The sequence below is a fragment of the Lygodium microphyllum genome, unplaced genomic scaffold, assembly GCF_053477565.2.
Source record: "Lygodium microphyllum isolate KBCC unplaced genomic scaffold, Lygodium_microphyllum_v1.1.10 scaffold_31, whole genome shotgun sequence".
Lineage (NCBI taxonomy): Eukaryota > Viridiplantae > Streptophyta > Polypodiopsida > Schizaeales > Lygodiaceae > Lygodium > Lygodium microphyllum.
Window position 1 is genome coordinate 12,166,326 of NW_028229514.1, and position 27,045 is coordinate 12,193,370.

A 27,045-nucleotide genomic window follows, 5' to 3' on the forward strand; every position below is an offset into this window, starting at 1 on the left:
ATTGGCTTGGCAATAGTAGAGACATTCCTAGCCTTCCATGAGCGGATGACCTCGTATGGAACAAGTGCGGGATTGGGTTGGGGTTTCAATCCCTAGACAAGATTCCATAGGTTTTGAGTTAAGACATGTCTCATCAAGTTGGACCAAGTTGTAGAAATTGGCGTGTTAAAATAAGTCTTGTCATTGAATGCATGTTGGGTGGAAGATGAGATAGAATCATGAGGTGTCGGGAATGTGGATTAAGCTTGGTGGTGGTGGTGGTGGTGATGTCTAATGAGGAGGAGGAGAGGGAAGAGATGGATAGGTAGAAATAGGATGTGAGTGTCCAATGAGTGCCAATTGATATGGAGATACATGAACATGAATGGTTCCAAAAGGTGCTGGTGGAGGTGGAGGCACTGGGACACGTAAGCCTTTTCCAAATGTTAGCTGGAACACATGATAATGATAAGAGGGTCCACTAGGTAATGCCATGGAGGCAAACTGTGGTACCAATTGATCCACACTCGGGAGAGACTGGGAGGAATACCCAGGCTGCAATGATCCCAAAAGTGTAAGGAAAAGGTGGAACATCACTTGGCTAAGGAAGAGATAAGGTCTTAATAGCTGTGCCTAAGTTTGAAGGATCCCCCGGTGTGGTGAATGAAAACACATGTAATCCTACATGAGAGGCAACATGCGGTGTACTTAATGGAGGTTGAAAGGATATGGCAGCGGAATAAGAGGGTGGGATGGGAGGGAGATTAGATAGATTTGTGATAGATGTAGATGTGGGAAATAATGTGGGTTTCTTTTGTTCGTTAAATGCATTAAATTGAAAAAAGGATAATGAAGATGCACCTACTTCATTTTGACCTTTGAAAACAAAATTGTTTGAAGGAAAAGAAGAGGAAGGAGTACTTACAGTTTCTTGTTTCAATTGTGTACTTAGTCTTGAGTTTATAAAGAAATATGTGTCTTTCTCATTACTCATAAACCAGAAATTATTTTGCATACGTCCATGATGAAAATCATCCATACCAATAGGAGAAGGGGAATCATCATTAATAGAATCTGAAATGGTGGATATACCTGACACTGGAGAGAATAAGTATGAAGGCAATGTAGTGTACTCTATGCCAGTTTCCACTTGCGGATGGCTAGTCCTAAGTGGATGTTCCGCCCTTCTTGCATGGTCACTAGATTAGTGCACCAAACCTAAAGGGTGAAATTTAGATTGACCTTCTATCTGTTGCTCGGCTTTATGCATTAAAATGAGATCGTACTTAGTTGTAGTGATCTCGTATGGTTGTGGAACTCCATGGTAGTCCAATGTTTGTCCGGCCATGTTAGGAGCTTGTGAAACAAGTTGTGAGGTCCACTTCGACTCGTTCCTCGATGGATTTAGCTCCGATGTGAGAAGTGGTGCAAAAGTAGTGTTCAAAGTCATCTGCCCTTCTGTTGTTCTTGCTTCTTGTGTAGAGCTTTCAGATCAAGGTCTAGGTTTCTCTCAGAGAACTAGGCTCTGATACCATGTGAAGAAATACCCTAACACAGAAGTACAAATAACACCGTAGAACAAAGCACAGACTGATAGAAGAACACAATGAGGGTTAAGGGTAACTCGGAGACAATGAATACAGAGAATGAATGAAGTGATATGACTATTGAATATATAATGCTTATGTAGCAAACACACTATGCCGTGAATGAACACTGTACCTTGAACTCTTGTATCTCAAGAATCAGGGCAGGGGTAATGAGGTGGGGAGTATGTCGTACTCCGAACGGATGCTGAATCGCAGGAAGGCAACTTCTGGATGTTGAACACCAGTAAATGCAGCCATGGAAGGCTGAATTTGATGCGGACTACAGTGTGTAAGAGAGAGAAAGACTAAAAACGTAGATGAGGGGAGAGAGACAAAATGCTGGTTGCAGGAGAGAAAACAACAAACATAGGCTGCAGGAGAGAGAACTAAAAACGCAGGAAAAACTAGCAGTAGCAGTCAACATGCTAAAATCAGCTCCGAATAGTGTGTGGTAGATTGGAAATATGCACCAAATTGTTGTAGACAGCAATGGCCAGCTTGGATTGTGATGTCCTCTACGTTCGGGGTGTGGACAGCAAGCTGAAATACTTGAAATATGTAAAAACGAGATTAAGGCTAAATGGAGGGCAGCATACCTATTTATAGAAAGTTTGGGCCCTCCCAAGTGGGTTTGTGCTTATGGGATATAGACACTCTAGGAACGCATTTCTTTTTAAATAAACAAGGTTTCTTCCTTAATTAAGCATGTTTTGGGGCTGTTTAAGTGAAGCTAATGCATTTTTAGCTCAATAGGTTAGACACCTAGTTACATTGATCTAGGTATATAAGGTGTAAGAGACCCAGTTTAGGGCATCTAGATATAATCAGGAACTGACTCTTCACCTTCCTCTCAAGCTTCCATGGATTTTGCCCTTTCTTTTCCTCTTTTCTTGTCTTTCTCTCTCCTCTTGTAGTCTTTCTCCTTCTTATTCTCTCTCTTTCTCTCTCTCTCTCTCTCTCTCTCTCTCTCTCTCTCTCTCTCTCTTTTGCTCATTCTCCTCTCTCCTTTCAGCTTCATTTATTACAATTCTCAGCCTTGAAAATTTAAGTCTTAAGGCTTTAATCTTTTGGCATGCTTCTCGAGGTTGTTGTCAAACCCTAATTTTTGTTGTAAATTAGGGTTTACAGCTGAGAAAAATGCAATTTCTTAGCCTCAAGGGAATAGAATGCTCAGATCTTCGAAGTGAGTTGGAAAATGATTGGAGAATGAGAGAGAATGCTGTATAGAGAGAAAATTCAGACTTCCATCGTGAGAAAATGAAAGAAATCAGCTGCTGTGCTGTCTTGTCTAGATAGCCATGAAAGTTGTCTCCATTGATGAAACACACCGAATACGATGTCAAGGCATGTCACCAGCTCCATGAGTGTCTCTTGCTGGCTAGAAATGGCCAGTCAACTGTTGTAGTAGCAATGGCTGTCTTCTCTTTGTCTGTCTTAGCTTGCACAAGGCTGGAAATGACCCTCTCTCTTTCTCTCTCTCGCTACCCCCCTAGTCTCAAGTTTTACCAAGTGGTAGCCTTGTAATTTCATTTTTCAGCATTATTATTAATTGTCAACTTTACATTTTAAAAATTAATTTAATAGTTATTTTAGTGCCTAGAAAATTAGTATGTCTAGCCAGCAATTAAATGGCTAGGCCAATTTATCTCCCAAGTGTTCTGAGTTTGCTTTAGCCCTCGGATTGGCATTAAGTACCATTAAATGTCAAATTCCTTGTGTCACCAAACTGATACTTATGGCTAATTAAATGTCTTAGGCCAATTTCTGACACTAGATACCACCTAATATCTATGCAACATTACTTTAGACAACTTTTGCCTTTGACATCCATTCATTTCCTTGGGTCCTTGGGTTGTAAATATGAAATAATCTTAGTTGCACTTTACATGTGGAACATATACTTAAAGATTTGATAAAAAATTAATTCGAATGTTAAGCAAAGCAAGCAAAATTTCATGTCCTTATGACAAGGATCTCAAGCTATTGTGCATTTTGCTTAGTGGATGCCAAAGCATTTGAGAATTTGATCCAAGAAAAGTTAGAGAGAAATATCATCTTCACATAATACTCACTAGTGTGGCACAACTTGTGGAGGAGGCTGTTTGGCTTAAGAGAAAGATCAAAGCTAAGAAATATCACTTAAGAAAGCAAGTGGAGGATGCAGCTATCCAAATAGAAGATTTTGAGATTCAAGATTCTATGAAGGTGGCTCCCCTTCTCAATGTTGATGTGATTTTAGGGCAGCCATGGATCTTTGACCACATGGACGTGGTGGATCATTACTCACACTCCATTCTCATTTAGGATGGGACTTGGGAGGTGCCTAAGATCTTTGTTGCAAGAGTTTTATTCTCTTTTCTTTGATAAGTTATCTTAGGAGTTGCCCCCCTCACGATCCTAGGATTTCAAGATCAAGTTAGTTCTAGGAATAGAATCTCTCTTAAAGGCACCCTACCACATGAGCACGAAGGAATTTGAGGAGCTCCAAACACAAATTCAGGACCTTTTAGAGTGAAGATTGATTTAGGTCAACTCTAGCTTGTTCAATGCTCTAATCTTATTGGTTAAAAGAAGGATAAGGCCTTGCGCTTGTTTGGATTATAGGGCACTCAATAAGCTCACCATAAAAAACAAGGTTTCCTTCTCGTGGATAGATGAGCTTTTGGATCAGCTTGCAGGCTTGGTGATTCCTAATAAGTGAGATTTGAAGTCTAGTTATATGAGGAGGAGAACCACCCTAAGAACAAGAATGATGGGCACGTCCAATTGCAAACTTACGAAATAAATAGCCTCCATGGTAGATGTAAGGAAGATTGTAACTTGGCCTTAGGAGAATTATATAAGGACGAGAAGCACCCAAAGAAAGCATCCAAAGAATAAGAATGATAGGCATGTCTAGCCAAAATCTTAGGAAATGAATGGCTTCCATGGTAGCTACAAGGAAGGTTGTAACTTGGCTTTAGGAGAAGCATCCTCCATGTTGGTCCCTAGTGGAAAGCCCAACCAAAGAGGGAAATCAAGATGGGAGAGCTTAACCATATAGGTCTTTGCTCTCTTTCATCAAAAGGATAGAGCTTGGAGGGTCTAGTTCCAAACCAAAACCACAAGTAAGGAGCATAAGTATTACATGAGACCATAGGACATGCATATCTCAACTGGTTTTCATTGCAGCTTTGAAACTGTACATTTGCATTAGTGTCTGATCATTGGATGATCATTAGAGGCTGATTATTAGTTGCTAGCTTTAGTATATGGTCATTAGTTTTTAGTGATATTCAGTTGGTTGCATGTGAAGTAATGCATTGATAGTATGGCCATGGTTTATGTTAGTCTATGATTTACTATGGTTGTTTTATGAGGACACTTTTGAGACAAAGTTAATGGATGCATTCACAGTGGTTTTGACAGTAGTTAGAGCTTCTTTTTGGTTAGTTATGACTTAGTTATGAGGGTTGGAAATTTCAGCATGAGTTGGATAGTAGCATGTGAAGTAATGCATTGATAGTATGGCCATGATTTATGTTAGTCTATGCTTTACTATGGTTGTTTTATGAGGACACTTTTGAGACAAAGTTAATGGATGCATTCACAGTGGTTTTGACAGTAGTTAGAGCTTCTTTTTGGTTAGTTATGACTTAGTTATGAGGGTTGGAAATTTCAGCATGAGTTGGATAGTAGCATAGTAGAACAATAGTGGCGGATGCTCTTTGACTATGATGCCTATGCTTTTCTTAGTTCAGTGTTAGTTTGCTGTTTTCACTTGGCAGTGCAATTGATGACGATTGCAAGGATTTCAAGGGGGTGGTATGTCATGAGGATGTGTATTTTTAATGCTTAGCTTTGACATTATTAAGTTGTGCATATGTGAAATACACATATAAAATGAATGTTAGTTAAGTGATGATCAATGGGGGAGGGGGAGATTGGCGAATGTTATAATAAGTTATGCTTAACAGGTACTAGGTGGTAGCTCGGTGTCAAAACTTGGTCTAAAACCGACTGATGAGTGCTCAGGATCACTTGGTTGATGGATTGGCCTATCCAATTTAATTGTTGGCTAGTGAGATTGTCAGAAGGATGTGAAACTTTATTGCTTTGCTTAGCATTTGATTAAAAGCTAATCAAATGTGCAAATGTGACTTAAATATGTGAGGTGCATGTCAATTATTTCACAATGTGGGACTCAAGACCTGGGGATATCGGTTGGTAACAAAGGCAAAAGTTGTAATAAATTATGTCTAATAGGTACTAGGTGGTATTGGGTATCAGAACTTGGCCTAAAACATTTAATTAGCCATTAGTGTTAGCGGTGACGCTAGGGGATTTGCATTTGTTTATTAATTAATGTTAGTTTTGGGCCAATGAGTGCCTAGGATCACTTGGATGATAAATTGACCTGGCCAATTTAATTGTTGGCTGGTTAGATTATTTGTATTAGTTTATTAATTAATGTCAGTTTTGTGCTAATGAGTGCCCAAGATCAGGGTGATAAACTGGCCTTGCCAATATAATTGTTGGTTGGTTAGATTATTTGGAAATTCAATTTAGAAGGCTGCAACTTGGCAAAACTTGCCTATGCAAGTTTGGGAAAGCTGAATTGGGGTTGATGTTGTGAAGGTATGGTCGTAAGGTGAGCTGAGAGTGCAGGGAGTTGAGAGCAGTAGAGTGAGAGAGAGAGTGAGCACGACACTTGATGTTCGGTACAATGACTTGTGTACCACATTTAGGTTTTGAATATAAAGTGTAAGGGTGCATTCACACCGAACACAATAAAAGGTACGGTGACCCTTTATTTCCAATAACCTGCCACCTAAAGGCAACGTGCCTGAAGGTAGAGGAAAGAATCAGCTAAGTCTATGTATGTACAAAGCTAAAAGACATATACTATCCAACCCCCATCATCTGGCGGCAACGTGCAAACTGCTCGGCTGGTAGATCTTTCGTAAGAAGGTCTGTATGATTATTATCTGTATGTACCTTGACAAGCTCGATGCCTTTGTTGTTAAGTACATCCCTGATGAAGTGATACTTCACTTATATGTGCTTTGTCTTTGCATGAAAGACAGGATTCCGTGCTAGCATGATAGCACTCTGATTGTCATAGTGGAGGATAGGAACCTCTGTAATCCCAATCTCTCTCACTAGATGTGAAAGCCATAAAGCCTCTTTGCATGTCTGTGTGGCAGCCACATATTTTGCCTTTGTAGCAGACAGTGTAACACACTTTTGCAGCCTAGATATTCAAGAGATTGCTCCTCCTATAAACATAAACACATATCCTGAAGTAGACTTCCTGTAGTCAAGATGGTCAGCATAGTCTGCATCCGTGAAACCAACAACATATGAATTTTGCTTACCAAAGCAGATACACAAATCCTTTGTGCCCTTAAGGTATCTCGTGATACCCTTCACTGCTTCCCAATGCTTTTTGCCAGGATATGCCATGTGTCTGTTAACTACTCCCACCACAAATGCAATATTAGGACGTGTAGCAACCATAGCATACATCAAGCTACCAACAGCTGAAGCATAAGGTATCTTGGCCATTTCAGCCTTACCATGATCTGATGTAGGATTGTCATCTGCACTAAGTTTCACATATGGAGGCAATGGTACCCTAATAGCTTTCCCCCCCTCCATATTGAAATGTTGCAAAACTTTGGTAATATACTCTTGCTATGACAGATAAAGAAGGCCCTTTGATTTGTCTTTGAGTATACGCATGCCAAGAATGTGATTTGCCTCACCGAGATCTTTCATATCAAAGCTATTGTGTAGACTCTGATTCAAGGAGTCCAAGACATGAACATCGTTGCTTGCAATTAGCATGTCATCTACATACAATACCAAGAGAATTAGGTTGCTATCTGCTGCCATTTTGGTATATAAGCAGTGATCAACTTGAGAATGATGAAATCCCTGAGATTGCATAAATGCATCAAATTTGTGATACCATTCACGTGGTGCCTGCTTCAGCCCATACAGACTTTTGTTGAGTTTACATACCATGTGCTCTTTTTCCTTGGCAACAAAACCATCAGGCTGTTGCATATAGATTTCCTCATGCAGATCACCATGTAAGAAGGTAGTTTTTACATCCATCTGTATGAGTTCCATGTCCTCAGATGCAACCAAGCCCAAGATGGTTCGCAAAGTAGTCATTTTGACTATAGGAGAAAAGATTTCATCAAAATCAATTCCATGTTCTTGCTTGTACCCTTTAGCAACCAAGCGTGCTTTGTACTTGGGCAAGGAACTAGAAGCGACTTTCATTTTGTAAACCCATTTGGAGAGTAGCACTTTTTGTCCTTTTCGTAAAAGTACCAAATCCCAAGTGCCATTCTTCATGAGAGATTCCATCTCTGATAGCATTGCTTTTTGCCATTTCTTACTATCTTGTCTATCCATTGCTTCCTAGAAGCATGATGGTTCACCACAATTTGTTAACATGACATAGTTAGCCACATAGTTGACTCCAGGAACAAATCTATTTGGCTGTTTTTGCACTTTGGTCAACCTACGGACGCAGTGGCCAATATTTGCTGGCTGTTTAGCTTGTAAATCTGCATTAACAGCTTGCTGTTCTGCAGGTATAGATTGTTGTATAACTGGTTCAGGTTGTTCCAAGTGCACATGTTCTTGCTGAATTTGTGGGACATCATGGGCAAGATCTTGCTGATCATTTACAACATCATTCCGTGCATTTTCAGGGACATTTTCAGCAGGTATTTATTGCTGTCTAATGGGTATTCTTTACTGTCCAATTGATACATCCTCCCGGAATACAACCCTTCTGAATTCCTCTGTTCTTTTGGGTTGTTTGTGCATGCGATCTTCCCGGACGATGACATCATTGCTACATACTAATTTTCTTTTCTTGGGACCCCATAATCTATACCCCATTTCACCTTCATCACCATATCCTGGGAAAATACATTTATAGGACTTTGGCTCAAGTTTGCTGCGTTCTTCCTTGCGTATGTGCACAAATGCCTTGCAACCAAACACTTCCAAGTGTGCATACGAAGGTGGCTTACCCGACCACGCTTCTTGGGGAACTCCTTCCCCCCCCCCCCCCAAAAGACCTGTTTGGTGACCGATTAATCAAGTGTACGGTTGTCATAATAGCCTCTACCCAGAAACCATGGGGTAAAGCAGCATGTGACAACATTGTACGGACCTTGTCTTGAATGGTCGGATTCATACGCTCTGCAATACCATTTTGGGGCGGATCATGAGGAGCAGTAAGCTTCCTCTTAATCCCTTTGCTGTCACAAAAGTCTTGAAAGGCTTTGGACACATATTCTCCACCATTGTCAGAGCGAAGGCATTTTAATGTCTTGCTGGTTAGATTTTCAGGAAGTGCCAGTAATTTTTTAAATTTATCCAAGGCCTTGTCTTTGGGACGGATTGGATAAACCCAAACTTTGTGTGTGGCATCATCAACAAAGGTAATAAAATACTTTTTTCCCCCTAAAGATAACCCTTGCATTTGATATACATTTGAATGTACTAACTCTAAGGGTGAAGACTTTAGAGAAAGAGATTTTTTGTGTGACGTTTGAGCATGTTTACCATAAATCCAATGATCACATTGTTCAAAATCAACATACCTCAAACACGGTAAATAACCCAAACGAGAGAGCACTATGGTCACGCACACTAGATACATGCAAAGGATAAAGAGTATCACTTTTGGACCCCTCGGCAAGAATGCAGAAGCCCTTACATATTTTTCATTTGCTATCTCCAAAGGTGGTGTGATAGCCTTTATCATCTAGTTGCCCTGTGCTGATCAAGCTTTTCTTAAGCTGAGATACATGTCTCACATTATGCAAAACAAACATGGAGCCATGCTGAAATTCAAGTTTCACACTGCCAATATCTGCAATTTTACATGCATAGTTATTCCCCAACTGGACAACACCACGTACAACACCTTTGTAGTTAGAGAAATACTCATGATGTGGTGTGACATGAAAGGACGCACCTGAATCAAGTATCCAAGTGTGAATGTCATCCTTAGAATCTACAATCAATGCATGCGCATCCAAAGAAGAAGCTAGAAGTACATCACCGTCACTGCATTAAAATGAGTGACTTTTTTTTTGCAAGTAAAATGTGGCTAATTATATTACTCAGAAAAACTGATTACAATAGAGTGCTCATGCTCAATAGACTAGCTGGAGCTGATGTAAAGTCACAAATACATCATATATACAAGCCTCTCAAGGCGGTTTGGGGGGGAAATGGGGGCAAGAAGCCATTGGGGGGGGGGGCATATCGCCAACCAGGGCTGCTTGCTTGCATCACGAAGAATAGACCCTGGCCGCCCCAAGTACACATGCAGTGACCACGGAGCTCCTGATAAGCCCTGGACTCGCCTTGCACCTGATCCCATCAGCCACAGAGGAAGTGGGTAATGGAGGTTCAGAGCTCTGCTAAGGTCGCATATGCTGAAAGTTTCTCTCCGCCGAAAGCCTCTTGATACCGCGCCTTCCATATATGCTATCCAGTAAGACTCCCTATGATCTCCCATACCTCCCAGCGGTCTGCTCTGGGCTCTAGTACCTGGCGGATGGGTAGTCTCTCCAGATCGGCCACTGCGCACGACCCTGCCTCGATCATGAATATCGTGTCCTACATCTCGGCCTCATACAAAAGGTAACGGCCCTGGTTGACTGCCTGTCAACAGAAGGCTTCCCATGAGATACACCCAAGGCTGGGTACTATACGGCGAAGGATGCGGCATGCTCCTCTCCACACAAGCTGCGCCTCCTCACATGACCAAAGGTAGTGCTTTGGGGTTTCCAAAGGCTGCTGTGTGTAGTGCTTACAACCTCCCTCCTGCATCTGGGCAAGCAAACTTCCCACCGCCAAGTGTTCATAAGCCACCAACCATAAAAAGTAGGACACTCTCCTCGGCCTCCAGCTATCCCATAGACGGCGCCAAAAGGTCCGTCAGAAGGGCTCCGTGATGCTGTGCTCTGCCTAGTGCTTGTTGCGTGACGGCGCCCAGTTCATATCCCCCTGTATTAATACATGTCTGCCAATCCTGGCAGTGTACTCTAGGAACTTGGGTGGCTTCTTGGCGATCGTAGAGGCCGGCCATAGCCACTCTCCTGGATTCCACTCCATTTCATCAAGTGGTCTGCCCTCCCAGATCCAAAGGCGCCACTCCCTGAGCTCCTTCCAAAAAATATAGGGGTCCAGTCGCCATGTCTTCCCCTGAAGGCCCACCACCCGAATCCTCCTCTACGAAAGGGTAGCAATCTCCTCATCCTGCTGTCCTTTGTCAAGGGCTAGACGTCCCCCCTCTTGAACAGCGAAGAAAGTCCCCTGCGGAGCGCCACCCACTCTACCTGCCACCTGAAGGGGGATGCGTGCTGGTGAAAACCTAGCTGCCCATATCTCCCTGGGCTCTATTGGCTCTCATATTGGGGGAGCAAGCCACTCCCGAGGTATTGTTGCATCTATCTCTCTTCTCCTCAACTCCACTCCTCTCTGGCAACTTGATACTCATTGCAACACCTCGTCCTCCATCCTGTACACCTCCTGCTATGTCTTGATAGTACGAGTTGGGCTGGCCTCCCATCCAGCCCATTGGATGTGGAGGCGCTCACCTATTTGTGCCCCTTCTCGATCTTTGACCTGGGGGTTCTAGATAACCGGATGACGGTCTATTTCCTCCTGGAAGCCTTGGGGGCTCTAGATTAGGGCCTTGTGGAGGCCCTGCCACACGTGGAGTAAGCTGCGAAGGAAAGGTGATCTGGGGGGACTGATCTGGGCTGTCGTGAAGATCCATCTCAGGGACGGCCTCCACTCATCTCCAAGCCTCGGTCTACAATTCTCGAAGGCTCTCCTGCAATAAGATCTTCCAGGTCTGCCCGTCTGGTGTGAGACCGTGGATAACTAGCTTGCCTAAGAGGGCCATACTCTGATACTTTGGGTCTATGATCCCAAGCCCTCCCTCTGACCTATGTCGTATGATGGTCGCCCACACCACCTTGGCCCTGGAATCCCTGGAGCCATAAAACCCTGACCAAAGGAAATTCCGCACTAGGCGACGAAGCTGCACTATGCACGATGAGGAGAAGCACCAACACGAGGTGATGTACCAGGCTGTCGCTAGGAGAACCTGGTTAACCACCAGGGCTCGTCCGGCTAGTGAGAGGCGAACCGTGCTCCAATAGATCAGTTTCCTCCGAACAGAATCAAGGATAGGAAGAAATTGTTGGGCAGGAGTGATGTCGAGTCCCACCTGGAACCCTAGGTATCGGACGGTCTGCCCTTTGCTCACCCATCTAAATCCCAAGTGGATGCTCCACTCCGTGTTGGAGTCTGGGTCTATGAGGAAACCAACTGACTTTCGCCAGTTGATTTTTACTCCCGCTGCAAAGCAGAACACATCAAGAACCAGCCTCACTCTCTCCAACATCAACTCTTCGTCCTCTATGTAGAGGACTGTATCATCTGCGTACTCTGAGTCTAACAACTCAATCTCCTTTCTCAGTGGAAGTTGGAGGCCACATAATCCGCTCACAGGTGACTTGAGGAAGTGAGACATCGTCTTTGCGAAGAGTAGGAACAGGTATGGGGCCAGGGGGCAGCCCTGTCGAACCAATCTCTCCAGCCGAAACTCCTCCCCTTGCCTTTCACCTATGAGAACCCTACTGGTGGCCGACTTGTACAGGCCGGAGATCCCAGGAATGAAGGCTTGGGGGAATTCCAACCTCACCATGGTGCCTTCTAGGAAATCCCAATCAACCTTGTCATAAGCTTTCTCAAAATCCAAGAGTAGTACTGCCAGTCTGTGCCCATTGTACTGAGCCCACTCTGTCACCTCAAAGAAGGTAAATACATTGTCTAGGATGCTCCTATCCTAGACAAAGCCTGTCTGTGTGTCACAGATGATATCTGGAAGCATGGGGCATAGTCGCCTACCGATAATCTTTGCCAATGCCTTATAGGCCACTGACAATAAGGTGATCAGTCTCCACTGGGAGAGCTCCAAGTGGTCTCCCCCTTTGGGAAGAAGACTGATAAGGCCTGCCGAGAGACTTCTTGGCATGTGTCCTGAAGTGAAAATTTCCTGGAAAGCCATTAGTAGGGGGTCCTTCACCACTTCCCAGTAGGCAGTGAAGAAGGCCTTAGAGAGGCCATCCTCCCCCAGGCATTTTTGCCCATCTTGTGTATGGAAAGTCTCCCCTAGTTCCTTCTCTGTGAAGGGGGCTAGGAGGGAGTGTCCCATCTTCTCTGTGACGAGGGACGAGATGTGATCCCATACCCGTTGTCTACATCTCTGTTCTCTAGTTGGAGCTGTAAAAGGCGCGTGTAATAGTTGGTGTCAATCTCCATCACCTCATTTGGGCTAGAACGGGTCCTCCCATACTGATCCCGAAGGTTGCGTATTTGCTCTTCTGTGGTGCGGGGCTGGTGCGCCTGGAAGAACTTCCTACACATCATGTCCCCTTCCGTGCCTAGAATGCTACTGAGATGCGGAAAGAGAACTCCGAGCGCCTGTCCTCTAGGCTAGCAATGGCTGCTCGCGCGCGCACCTCCTGTGCATGGAGGGTGGGATCCCCTGGTGCCTCTTGCAATAATCTCTGCGTGGCTGCAAGGTCCCGCCGGTGTGCTCTCTCCTCCTCCCAACACTGCTGCTTGGCTTGTATGGCTGCCTCTTGGCAGATTCTGCTCGACTCAACTAGGACCTCTGCAACCTCCTTTGCTATCCAGTCCCTCCTGTCCCACTCTCTGGTTCAAATTTGCTCTGTCTGTCTCGTCATCTCCTCCCTCCTATAGATCGAGTCAGGGATCCGACAGGATCGTGTGTCTAGGGTAGATGCTGGGGGGTCAAGTGTCAAGAGAACGGGCAATGATCGGACAAAGTGGTGCCTGCCAACTGCTCAATCTGGCCTCCACGAGAGCCTCCCCACTCTCCCACATAAAACGTGTCCAACCACTCTAGCAGGACTTCACCTAGCCGTTTGTATCCCCAAGAGAAGTCCAATGACCTCTCCCTCCTGTGGAAGGCAGGGTCTTTCCAGGCATCACGTGCTCCGATTGCGAGTAAAAAGACCTCCCATGCCTCCTGCTCCTCCCCAGCCATACCCTGATAGTTTGTGCCTTTGCCCTGCTGGTCCTCCAAGGCTTCCAGGTTGTTGAAATCTCCTCCAACAATCCAGGAGTCCATCTTCGATCTCCACCCAAAACCTGCTACATGTCCTAACCTCTGTAGGGGCATAGACATTGAGGACCTCAATACACGAGTCCCCAATATCCAATCTGATCCATAGAGCCCTTCTTGCTACTATCGTCCCGTGGTCTCGTACACAGGCGGTGAGACTCGGGCCAATAGAGGTGCATACGCCTCCACTCCTTTCGTGGGCACCTATGGCGTGCTTCTAGTAAGTGTGCGAGCTGCTTGGAAATACCTTCCCAACCCGCTGGGCCTGGGTGGGGTTGAGCTTGTGCTCCTGTAGAAGCAAGATGTCGATCCGTCCGGCAAGGGCCGGTTGCAACTCCTGCCGAACAATCAACTTCCTGGAACCACGTGCCCCACTGTAGTGGAGATTGTTCACATTCCAGGATGCAAGGTGTAGGCTCATGGGGAAACTTGTGACTGACCGAATAGGCATCTGTTCGGTGTGGAGGCTGCCGATGAGGAGGAGAAACTATGGGGCATGCAAGTACGCTTTGCCGTAGGTCTAGACGGTGAACTCCAATCCCTCATGGTAGCCCTCGGCCGGACCATAGGGGTGATAGATGCTCTAGGTGGTACTATCAATGCATCTATTGGCCATGCTGAGAGTCGTGACTCTGTACACTGGTAGAAGTGGGCCGCCTGTGCCAGGGGCCACTCGATCACATCCCGCGAAGCTCTCCACTGTGGAGGTGCTCGAAAGACAATGCTCAAGTGTGGGACCTCGGCACCAGCCCACTAGTTAATGTCCATCATGCAGCCAAGCCATTGCTGTGCAAACAGTGCTAGTCCTTCTTCTCCTATCCATTGGGAGATGTGGTCCTCCACTTGACTTTTCAAACCCTTCTCTATCTGTGTCATCATCCAATCTCTTGAGTGCGCGGACTGAAAGAAGAAAGTGTAGTTTGGTCCATCTAGTGGTGCTAGTAGATGGACCTTGTCCCTCCTGGACTTACGAACCATGAAGATCCCCACCTCTAGAGGTAGTAGGAACGCTCCGCGACTCTCAGATAGGACCATGGGCCACTGCGGAAGAACTCTTGTGGCAACAATTGTGCCTGCCTCAGTAAAGTGTGACGGGCGGAAGAACTGTTGGTGCGAGGAGGATGTGGGCGTGAGTGGCTCATTACCTTGTATGGGAGGAGGAGAGGTGGGTCTAGGGGGGATCACCTGAACTGGGGGGCGGATTGGGGAGGGGGGGATGCGCGGCGGGGGAGGTGGTGGGAGGGAAGAAGATCGAGGGATGGTGGGGGAGTCGGAGATGCATGGTGGGTGTGGGGGGGGGGGACTGGTGGCCTTCATAGGGGGGGCCGTGGGCCTGGGTCAGTGGGGGGTGGGTGGGTGTGGGATCTCAGGTGGGGTAGCCTGTGGCGCGGGTGGTGGATGTGGGGGGGGAGGGTGCGGTCCTGTCGGGTGGGGCGGGTAGGGGGGCTGTGGAGTGCTCTATCGAGGGGGCGTCACTTGCCCTCTTGCTCCCTGTTGTTGAGGCTGCGTTGGAGGTGCTGGCTGCGGCCCCCCTTGCCGTCTCCCTCTCTGTCGTCTCTGGACCCATGTGAAGTCGTCAGCATCCACCTATGGGCCTGTCGGCGAAGCCGCCTTGGCTTCGAAGCGCGTACAGTCTGCTGCTTGATGCCCAAAGTCATGGCAGCGCAGGCACTACTGTGGTTGCCTGGTCATAGTGATCTGCTGCCTAAAGGAGTGACCTCTTGCCTCAATCTCCAAAGACTTGGGTATTATCATGAGTGACTACATTAACTTATTCTATTTTTACATTACTCTTTTTGGCATGCTGGTTGTCCTTGTTTTCAGCCTTGTTGGTTTCATTGTTTTTGTTTTTACCCTTCTCTTTCTTCAGCTAAAAGTAATCCCTTTTGTAGTGCCCCTTTTTGCCACGATGATGACACTCTACATTCTTTCCATGAGATTTGCTGCATGCTCAATTTTTAGAACTGCTATTATGCTGAAATCTGCCTCTAGTGTATAATGCATTTGAAGACTTGTTTGCTAAGTTATTTTGCCTATTGAGTTCTTCCGTAAACAAAGAACTCTCCACATGAGAGTATAACAACTGAGCATTCGAATTACTCAAGGCTATCGTGAAAGTATCCTAACTTTCAGGTAGCAAGAAGGTATCTTTGAACTCTTCATCAATATGAAAATCCAAAGCAATCAGTTGATTGAAAATTGAGTTAAACTCATTCAAATGTATAGATGGCTATACCCTTTTTCATGCGAAAGTCCATCAAAATTTTCAGCCAATAAACCTTGCTGGCTGCACTTTTTTGAGCATACAATTCTTCAAGCCTTTGCCACATTGCATATGTTGAATTCAGCTTCTCAATGTTGAAGAGCAAGTTGTCTAACATTGAGAGCTCAATGGTAGAGCGAGCAAGCTCGTCCAAGTCATCCCACTCATCCATGTCTGCTGGTTCGATTCCCTTTGTTTTGATGGGCTTTACATGTTTCTTTTGCACCAAGATATTGTAGCATTATTTTTGCCAGATTGCAAAATTATGGGCACCCTCAAGCTTGTTTCCAGCCATAATTTGGAGTCCCAAATTGACTAACCAGTCACCAAAGACAAGCCCAAATATGACATAAGTGACCACAATGCACAAGAGTACCTACCAGCAATGAAAATCCCAAGATTGCAGAAATGTTCAGTTCTGCATATGAATTTTCAGAATTAAAAATGTTGTTTGCTGCACTCCTCAAGCAATTTCTGACACAATCAGGGATCAAGCCAACAATTACATGTGAAATCCCCAAAATTTCACTGTAATTTTTGCTCCAAAAGCATTACCGAGCACAAATTTGAAAATTTGGGTCAAAAGCCCCAACTTTTTGAGGATAATCTGTTCAAAATTGCATCAAGCAATTCTTGCACAAATTGATGAAATTTTGCAAAAGTCCCAATTTTTTCGGGTCCAATGTGCACAAATTTCATTGAAATTGAAGAAATTTCACCGAAATGTGAAAAAATCTCAAAATTTCATGGTCATTTGTGTACTTATTTTGCAATTTTTGAGTTAGATTGTCCATTTCTGCATTAAAATCCTCAGATCCGAGAAAACCCCAATTTTCTTGGGCAAAATTTGACTTTTTCCCTTTGCGTGTGAACGCCCAGTAACTGCAGAAGTTCAGGAAAAAAAAATTATTGATGACTAACAGGTCAAGTTCGTGACCTGTCCGATCACGCGTGACCTGTTCAACAGATCGTCGCCAGCCATGTGAGTTAGCCTGTTTGGTTGTTGCGTCCTGCCCGTTATGTCTGCAGCCTTGTCATGGTGTCTGTCGGTCATGTCTGCGCTGAGTCCGGTTATGTGTCACCTGGGCCTAGTTGCTTGTAGCGTGTCGCCTACAACAGCGTGATCGCCTGCAGCTTGGTCGCCTACAACGTATGACCTATTAAATGCTACCCGTCAAGCCTGTGTGCAACTCTTGCGACACCTGCAACACCGCCCGTTGGTCCCCGATTGCCTCTCTTGCACCTGCTAAACGTTGATTATTGCTATCAACACCTCTCACTTGAGGTCGACTAACTAGCTTGTCCAACTTCGGGAAGTGTGCACAACCTGTGTGCTTTGATACCAGTTTGTTGTGAAGGTATGGTCGTGAGCTGAGCTGAGAGTGCAGGGAGTTGAGAACAGTAGAGTGAGAGAGAGAGTGAGCACGATACTTGATGTTCGGTATAATGACTTGTGTACCACATTTTAGGTTTTAAATATATATAAAGTAAAGTGTAAGGGTGCGTTTACATCCGGACACAATAAAAGGCACGGTGACTCTTTATTCCCAACAGTTGAAGGCTGAAAAACTCTAATTTTTGCGTTGTCGAGTTGTTGGGAAGAGAGGTTGAGTTGCTGCTACTTGCTTTTGGGGCCATTTCTTTGCCATTGGAAACAGTTTTTGTGAAGGCAGCTTCTTTGAATTTTCTCTTTGTACAATATTCTCTCTCTTTCTCCAATCATTTTCTAACTTTGCTCAAGTTTTACACCAATCTAGCAATTGGAGGTGGAGATTTTGGTGAATCTTTGTTGTAAACCCTAATTGATAGTAGAAATTAGAGTTTGATAGCCACCTCATGAAGTGTGGCCAAATTTGAAGGCTTCAAACTTGAATTTTTAGAGCTGAAATCGGTGTATTTCAAGAGGGTGAAGGTCAATTCCCTACAAATCAAGGAGTAAATTGATTTGAAGGCTTATTGGTTATTTATGATAGTAAGAGGGCTTGGATTAGTGGAGGAGATTGAAGAATCTCAGTTGTACTTCATTCATTTGCAATACAAGTTGAAGAAATATTACAAGGGGCACCAAGTTTTGGGGCCAATAGGCCATCCAATGTTCAAGATTAAGTGGTAACATTTGCATATTTAGTTTATGAATTTTATACTTATTGTAATTAGTGTTAAAATAGGTTATTTACTACCCTATTGGAGAAGGAAGAGTGGTTTCATGGTTTTGTTGTTGGGACATCATAAGATCCTTGACTTGGCGGACATGAGGCACCTAATTGAAGGCTAGAAGTTTTGTGCTAGTGCTGAAATTGTGTTCAATTGAGTATTTACAAGAAGTATGTCATCTTACAGTGAGATGGGAGCAAGCAGTGATGATGTATCTCCTTTTGAAACTGCACATAATGAAGGGCATTTTTTGATGACATGATTGTCTACTCAAAGAATGAGACACAGTAGAGAAAGCATTTGGACATCTTGTTCAATAAGCTGGGTAAGCATAGGCTGGACATTAATGACAGGAAGAGTGAAATTTTCTCGGACGAGATTAACTTTTTGGGGGACAGTGCATGTGCTGATGGTATTTATATGAATCTTGCAAAGATTGATTTGATTGTCACGATGATATATATTACTGTGTTAGATTCCATGAAGATCAGTATGTTGTTGATTTGCAATGGCAAGAGGCATGACCACTTTGTGCTTAGAGATATTTTTTTGATGATGCATGGACTATTGTATGTCACAAAGCAATTGAGATCTAAAGTAATTATCGAGAGTCATGCTCCTCCTTAGGTAGGACATAGAGGGATTGATGCTACAGTTAGAGTAGTGGAGCATTTCCTTTATTGGCCTTCTTTGAGAAGTGATGTCAAGTAATTTATCAGGATATGCTCGCATGTTAGAAAGTGAAGTATGATAGGCAAAATATGCCAGGTTTATCGCAATCCTTGTCTATTCTATATAAGCCTTGGTAGAGTATTGCTATGGACTTTATCTTTGAGCTTTCTAGGATACTTGTAGTGAATGTTGGGATATGAATCATTATTTGTAGATTCAGTAAGTAGGTCCATTTCATTCCAGTAAGGAAGAAGATAAAGGTCGATCATATGGCATGCTTATTTTTGCAACATGTATTTCAGTATCATGGCATGCTAGAGTCGATTATCAGTGATCAAAGCCCTCATAGTTCCATTGGCAAAGCTCCATGTGAGGTTTTGGAAGGTGGCAAGAAAATGCCCCCTATTTTGCACACAAAGGACAAGATCTTTGAGGCTGATTGGTATGTACAACACTTCCTTAGCAGTTTGCCATACAACTGGGTTGATTAATGGAAATGTTTGTGCTTGCTAGAGATTTTAGGGCTCTGTTTGAATTATGAATTACAAATTAAAAAAAGTACCTATACTTCAGGTTAAAGGCCTGAAGGGAGAGGCAGCTTCAGTTACCCCCGACTGCTTGCCTAACCCTAACCAAGGGGTTGTTGACCGCGCCGGGAACGTGGACCGAACCCGCCGCGAGAGGTCTTTCCGTTAGCAAAGGGTGATGCAGTCTATGCAAAGGTTAAGTATGCTCTTCAAAGGCCTCAAGAGAAACAAAGGAAGAGAGTTGATTGCCACAGATGTGCTTTGCAGTTTGCAGAGGGTGATTTTGTATTGTTGCATTTTGAAAAGGTAAGACTGAAAAAATGAAAGGTAAAGAGAGGTTGTATCCAAAGTTGATTATGAGATATTATGGGTCCTTTCAAGTATTGGAGAGGATCAATGATGTTGCTTATAGGCCGAAATTGTCTTCATATTAGTAAATACACAATGCCTTTCATATGAGCTTGTTGAGGTCTTTTCATAGTGATGTGCTTGAGGATGCATCTGTTGAAATTCAGCCAGAGATTGAGGAGCTAGATGAGTTTTTGGTATTCGAGCAGATTTTGGCACATAAAGAGAGAGATTAGAGATAAAGTTTCTAGAAGGCATTTGGTGAAGTTTCAAAGCTATTCACAAGTGAATGCTAAGTGGATGGAGAGAATGATTTGACAGACCATCCTCGGTTGTTGTAGCTTTACCTTGAGGCTTTTTAGTTAGATATGCTTGATAGGTACTAGGTGGTACCGGGTGTCAAAATTTGTATCCAAAGCTAAGTATGTGATATTATGGGTCCTTTCAAGTATTGGAGAGGATCAATGATGTTGCTTGTAGGCTGAAATTGTCTCCACACTAGCGGATATACAATGCCTTTCATGTGAGCTTGTTGAAGCCTTTTCATAGTGACATGCTTGAGGATGTGGATGTATCTGCTAAAATTCAGCTAGAGGTTGAGGTAGTAGATGAGATTTTGGTATTTGAGAAAATTTTGGCACATAAAGAGAGGAAGATTAGAGCTAAAGTTCCTAGAAGGCATTTGGTGAAGTTTCAATACTATTCACAAGTGGATGGAGAGGATGACTTAGCGGACCATCCTCGGTGGTTGTGGTTTTACCTTGAGGCTTTTAAGTTAGATATGCCTAGTAGGTACTAGGTGGTACTGGGTGTCAGAATTCGGCCTAGAACATTTAATTAGTCATTAGTGCCAGTGGTGACGCTAGGAAATTTGCATTAATTAACCAATTAATACCAGTTTCGAGCTAATAAGCGCTTAGGATCACTTGGGTGATGAATTGGCCTAGCTAATTTAATTGTTGGTTGGTTAGATTATTTTTTTGGACATAGAAAATAATTAATAAAGTTGTCAAATTGTATATTCTGAAAATTAGTAAAATGGTTTGGATAATACTAGAAATTCAGTTTAGAAGGTTGCCACTTGGCAAAGCTTGCCCATGCAAGTTTGGCAAGGTTGAATTGGGGTTGAAGGGAGAAAAAAAATCTCGTTTTTGCATTTTGGAGCTATTGGGAAGAGAAATTGGGCTATTTCTTTGCTTTTGGGGCCATTTCTCAGCCATTGGAGACCATTTTGGTGAAGGTAGTTGCATATTCTTGACAAAGGAAGCTAAGATCTCATAAATCTGGCACAAAAAAATGCATAAATGAAATGTTGTGCCTAGCCCACTAAAACACACCCAAACTTACTCATGAGCTGACTAATCTGCTAGCACTCTCTCTCAAATCATGGGTGATTTGATACAATATAGTGATACAATGATACAGGGAGGTGCCATTTGGGAGAGGATAGGAGGAGAAGAGAAAGAAAAGAAGAGAAATTAGAGAGAGATTATAGCTAGAATTCAACATAGACTGCACTTGGCATAAGTTCACATGTAGTGTAAAGACAGCTGATCACAGAAACAATTGCTGAAACCAAGGAAAACCGGATAAGACAATATGAAATCAACCAAAACTAGCTAGAAACAAACCAAAGACAGCAAAAACAGCCTAAAAATATCGTTGCCCATCTTGTAGAAAGATGGAAAGCTTGAAAACAGACACTGGGAATCAAAATGCAGGAGGCAGCAGCATTAAATGCAGTCAACGCAGGTTGAAATCTGATCGCAACAGCAAAATGTAGGTATTGATGGAACAAAAAACACAGGGTTATGGGGCAATAGGAACTGGTATCAACCAGGCTGAAAAATGGTCGCAACAAACATAGATGATCAGCAGCAGCAGTTCGCAGTCCTATACCAACAACAAACAGCAGTCCAGGAGCTAAAACAGGGATGTTTGTTGCCATGTTAGAGGTGGGTGTAGCAATGGAAGTGTAGAAGACTGCTGTTATAGATTGCACAACATGAGAAAAGAGAAACAAAAGAATATTGCAAAGGGAAAACTCAGAGATATTATTAGGAAATGGAATCCATATACCAAGACATGAAACAATCGAATACAATAGTGAGCACTGGCACTAGCTCCCTCTCTCCAATAGGACCTGCAAGTAATTGAGTATGTTGAGAAATGATTGAGGAGGAGGCAGTAGTGGCCAATAAATAGGCCACAATTGGTAAAAAGTTGGCCAGTAATAAATGAATAAAATAATCAAGTTGCCCAGTTCAATAATGGCTAAAACCTCATAAATTTAGCACCAAAAAATGCAGAAATAAAATGCTGTGCCCAGCCTACTAAAGCACATCCAGAGTCCAGACTCATGAGCTGACCAAGCTGCTAACAGATTCATAGCCAACCTGAAAACCCTAAACAAACAGTCCACCTATGGACAAAGTTTGAGTGCATGTCTGAGGGTTACACACATATTTCATGAGATTGCAAAAGACAATGTCAGATTGATACAACAGGAGTCCGGAGATCAGAAAACAGTGGAAGGAAGAGGAAAACAGCCAATCAAAATTGGTAGAAAACAACTCTCTTCTTCTTTGACAACCCTTCAGGCACAAATATAATTTCTAGATGTCCAAAATGAGGGAAAAACATACCTTGGTTTGTAATCCATACACAATAAACCCTAATACATTCACAAGACAACTTGTGCTCTTGGGAGGAAGAGGAAAACAGCCAACCAACATCGGTAGACAACAACTTTCTTCTTCTCCGAGCAACCCTTCAGGCACAAAGATAATTGCTAGATGTCCAAAATGAGGGAAAAACATACCTTGGTCCCCATTCCATACACAAAAAACCCTAATACATTCACAAGACAGTCTGTTGTTGTGTTTGCAGGAAAACCCATGTGGGCTGTATATTGTATCATTGTTTATTGACTTAAAATTGGAATTTCAGGGAACTTAAGTCTAAACTTAACTATTGTGCCCATGGAGTTATGGCACATTTCTTTCTCACTGCAACATTTTGTTCCATTTCCCAGTAATGGTGCAAACACTTTGTTCTATAATTAGGAAGATGAGTCGTTCAAGAAACTTCATTCTAAGAGAAAAGACAGAAGTTGGTGGTTTCCTAAAAAACTAGGCTCACACACACACACACACACACACACACACGGAAAAGAGCTACTCTTGAAGCTGCAAGCAATCTGTTTTTCTCGTGGGTGCTTGATCTGTATGTATGCTCAAATTTGGAGGCTTATTATTGAAGAAACTAGCTTATTTGTCAAAATGCAGGAGAATCTTGGGAGGAATGTGCTGCACGGGAGGTTGAGGAGGAGACAGGTCTGGCTATTCAAAACATTCGTTTTGCATCTGTTACCAATAGTATCATGCTAAATGACAAGTGCCCATCACATTATATCACCATATTCATGCGAGCAGAGCTCTCAGATGAGAATCAAGAACCTCAAAACTGTGAACCCACAAAGTGTGATGGGTGGGAATGGGTTCAATGGCCTAATGTACAGCAACCTATTTTCAAACCTCTACAAGATTTAATAGATAGTGGGTACAAACTACATTTGGTTACTCCTAGAGACTAAACACGGGAGCTAGCTCATAAAAGAGAGTAGTAGACTGTTGGACATGGTAACATCTATGTAAGGAATCATGCTTTCTTGAGGAGGCTGTCTATGCTACATGAGGAGGTATTAAACTATATGAAGATCATCGTGAAGGGGATATTTTTTGGCAGATTCTGCTCCTAGCGGTGGCTAAGGTTGGACTGTTCTCCAGTTCCAACTCTTCGAATCCATCGTCAGTGAGGAGACCATCTCTGTGTGCTTTCTTGCAAGCATGAAACACGTCTCGTTATTATGTCACTTTGAATCTATTGCCTTTTGACTAATATTTTAATTCTGATTTTCAAAATTTCCAGCCACATTTCTTTAACCTGCTAGGCACCGACCTATATAGCAAAAAGTTTTAAGAGGTTCTTGTCTTCCTGAATGAAGAGAAATCTACAGGCACAATTGATAAGTGAAAATTGAAAATCAACTTGTTTGATTACCCCAACATGAGTTGCGACTTGCATCTATGATCCTCCATGGCCTTGAATGAAACTGAACTGTAAAGGATGTGTTTCTTAACAAAACTTATATTGACAGACATGCATGAGCTTGAGACTTGAAACATGTATGAGCTCGAGACTTGTCATTTTGACTAAGCATCCAACCATTTCCTCGTGTGTCGTGTCAACCCTTTGTGGTCTACTAGACCATGAATAACAATGAGCTTCTCACTGTTTTAGTTCTTGTTGTAAAAATGTAAACCTTATCAAAATGCCTTCTTACTTTATGGAGGCAGCATCATTACAGTCCTGCTGCTTCCTTTGTAGGATCGTCTTCTCTAGGATGTTCATGCTTTCTCCAGCAACAGCCTGATAGTCCTCTTTTTTACCACCAAACACACTTTCATACTAGTCATTATGATGGCAATCATTCCTGAGTCTTCATACAGAGAAGCGGCGTAACCAGCTCTGCTGTCGGGTGCATGTGTTGGACACATTTACTGAATCAAGGATTCTCTCTCTCTCTCTCTCTCTCTCTCTCTCTCTCTCTCTCTCTCTCAGAAAGACCACCACAATACACATCAACTTGTGCACTAGGGTATGGGCACAGTTGAGATTATGCAGGGCTTCCTTTCAGAAAGGGAGTACCCCCGTTAATGATCGTACAGACTTCAGCGCATTTGCTCAGAACAAATCACCTTGGTTGGTCTGTAGCTTCAAAACGATGCAGCAAATTGCATAAATGATTGCGCCCACCTTAAACAGGGCGACAATAATAATTGAGGGTCCGATCAGCTTCACATGCTTGCTGGTGTGATTTGGGAGAGAATCAAAATTTTTGGGCAAACGTACCCCCTTGCAAATCGTAATCGTTGGTAGAAATAGTGACTTGATGGATGGCTGGTTAGCCAATGCTCTCTTTGAGTAGCACTATTAATTCTTGCTCTATTGGAGTTTTATTGGGTAGAATGTTGAATAGAGTACTGGCTAATTTGCATGGATTGATCAAAGAGAGAAGTTTCTTGGAAGGCGTGGCAAGTTCATTTTATAAATGATAAGGCAATCAATTAACACAAGAAGAATGATCTTGTAAGGAATGGCATGAACATGTGGAAGACGTGGTTGATGGCCACTTAGTGCTAGCTAGGTTGCTACCATTTTAGGATGTGAAGGAGATTGGGCACATGGTGCTCGCAATCCACGAGTACAAAGGCGTGATAGTAAACAGACTCTTCATTAATAAAACAACCTTGTGTTATAATATTTAATTGGTCTAATACATTTTTAACTTGTAAATGACCAAAACATATTCTAATTCTCAAAAATTGGAAATTAAAGCCATGCCAAAAAGAAACATCACATCACATGATGAACATGGTTATCAAACATGGATCATGTCCCTAATATTGTCATAATTTGACAAAAAGGACATTGATTTTCCATTCAAGCATGAAAAAGCATCTAAGCATTAGCATGTCCTCCTTTCAAGAACCATTATGATACAATTGTCTTTCTTCTTAGATGACTCTCTATCTCTTTGTACATGTATATGCCTCTTTACATGGGCAGAGAACTACAAAAGATATGTTGATGTAAATAAATGTGTATGCCCTTGAAATGTTCCATACTTTTATAAAAAGGCCCCTTCCATTGTAGTAACTATCACCTTTCTTTTTTGGTGGATCCTTAAGACCTTGCAAACGTAAGGGAGGATTGGTCCACATCCCTAGTTGCAAATGTGGCAAATGTCCTACGCTCACTTGAAACTAATGTTGTACTTGTCTCAAGCCCCTTCTAGTAAGTTTGTATGGCTCTATAAGAGTAGAAGGGATTTTAAGGGGCCAAGTCCTATAGTCCTCATGGGGGTACATAGAAGACAGAGCAAAGTGTTCTCGGCAACTTGATCAGGCATATGGAAGAATAGACTCCAGGGGGCATGAAAAGCAACTCCCCTCTTTAGGCTAAATGCATTCATGTGGCCCCTAATGTTGAAGAAGCTCCTATTAAGAGGCTAAATGCATTCATGTGGCCCCTAATGTTAAAGAAGCTCCTATTAAGAGGGATTATTTCTAAACACATTGCTATGTCTCCCTTGTCTTCTTTATGCAAGAGATTTGAGGAAAATGAGAAGCATCTATTCTAGGACTATCCTAGAAAATGGTTATATGATGCCAACTAGAAGGACTTTGGATTCACTATTGTCTTCTTTTATGACAAAGCTAGTTTAGATGAAGCCAACCAAAAGCTTGTTTGCCTAGTAATTGGAATAGCTTTGAAATTTATTTGGCTAAAAGAAAATGATGTAGTCTTTGAGATGGGGTGATGCAGGAGATATATTCCACGGTGGATTTTGTGATTATATTTATTTACTAGGACTCGTACACAAGGTGGATTCCTTGTGCGAGAAGCTGATAGGGATGCTTGTCCTTTTCGGGCGTAAGATTAATTTAATGTACATGTGGGTGATTTTATAAAATACATATTAAATTAATGGACGTTTATAAGTTTAGAGCGCGTATTCGAATTAAATTAAGGTCAAGACGATAGAGTTCTAATCTATTTAATTACTTTGTAGCTAAAGATTGCTAGGTATTCACTTTTGTTGGGTTTTATTTAATTATTTTTTAACAATTGTGAATGCTTCAGTTGTGATGTATAGAGCAGGCGACGATGGCGTTGGGTAGCACCGAGCAATAACGTGAATTCAAATGCGTAGAATAATTATTATTCTTTATGGACGCGTGCCTTATTACTAAAGGTATGGCATCAATATTTATTCAAGCACTTGACAAAATATTTATTATCTTGTATATGTATAGGCGCTTGGTTAAATATTTCATTATTTGATATTTGTATTTGGACACAACCCGACTTTTGAACGCCCAAATGCCTTACTTTATATTTAGGCAAAAGCAAATGCATATTATTTGTAAAATGGACTATTTTTGAGCTTAAAGATAAATAAATCTATAAATACATGCCTTGTGAAGCGCTCACGTAAGGCATGGGGGGAGATTGCACCCAATTTGTCTTTTTGTCTCATGTCATGTAAATTTTATTTTGCTTTTTACTTGTAATTATGAAGGTTTGTAGAGTTCTTTGTTCTTGGGGGCCTTCTGGTATTCGCTATGCAAGCATACAACATTTGATCTATGCACAAGTAATATCAGAGTGAAGCTGAGATCAAGAGCTTTCAATCGCTTACCATCTCGCGCGAAGGCGAAGCTCTTGGAATGAACGGGCTCTACAAGCTCTCTCGCGACG

General features: G+C 42.8%; 1 protein-coding gene across 2 annotated transcripts in view; it reads left to right on the forward strand.

Annotated features, from left to right (window-relative positions):
- The window catches only part of LOC148009318 (nudix hydrolase 1-like), a 62,684-nt gene extending 39,042 nt beyond the window's left edge, over positions 1–23,642 (forward strand). The window contains exon 2 of one of the 2 annotated variants that reach the window (XM_087673556.1): positions 5,525–5,772. In XM_087673556.1, coding sequence (XP_087529682.1) covers positions 5,525–5,538 — 14 coding nt within the window. In that variant the 3' untranslated portion in view covers positions 5,539–5,772. Of the gene's footprint in view, positions 1–5,524; positions 5,773–23,006 lie in introns of those variants that run through there. The other variant, XM_087673555.1, reaches the window with a different exon arrangement.
- Positions 23,643–27,045: the final 3,403 nt, after the last annotated feature.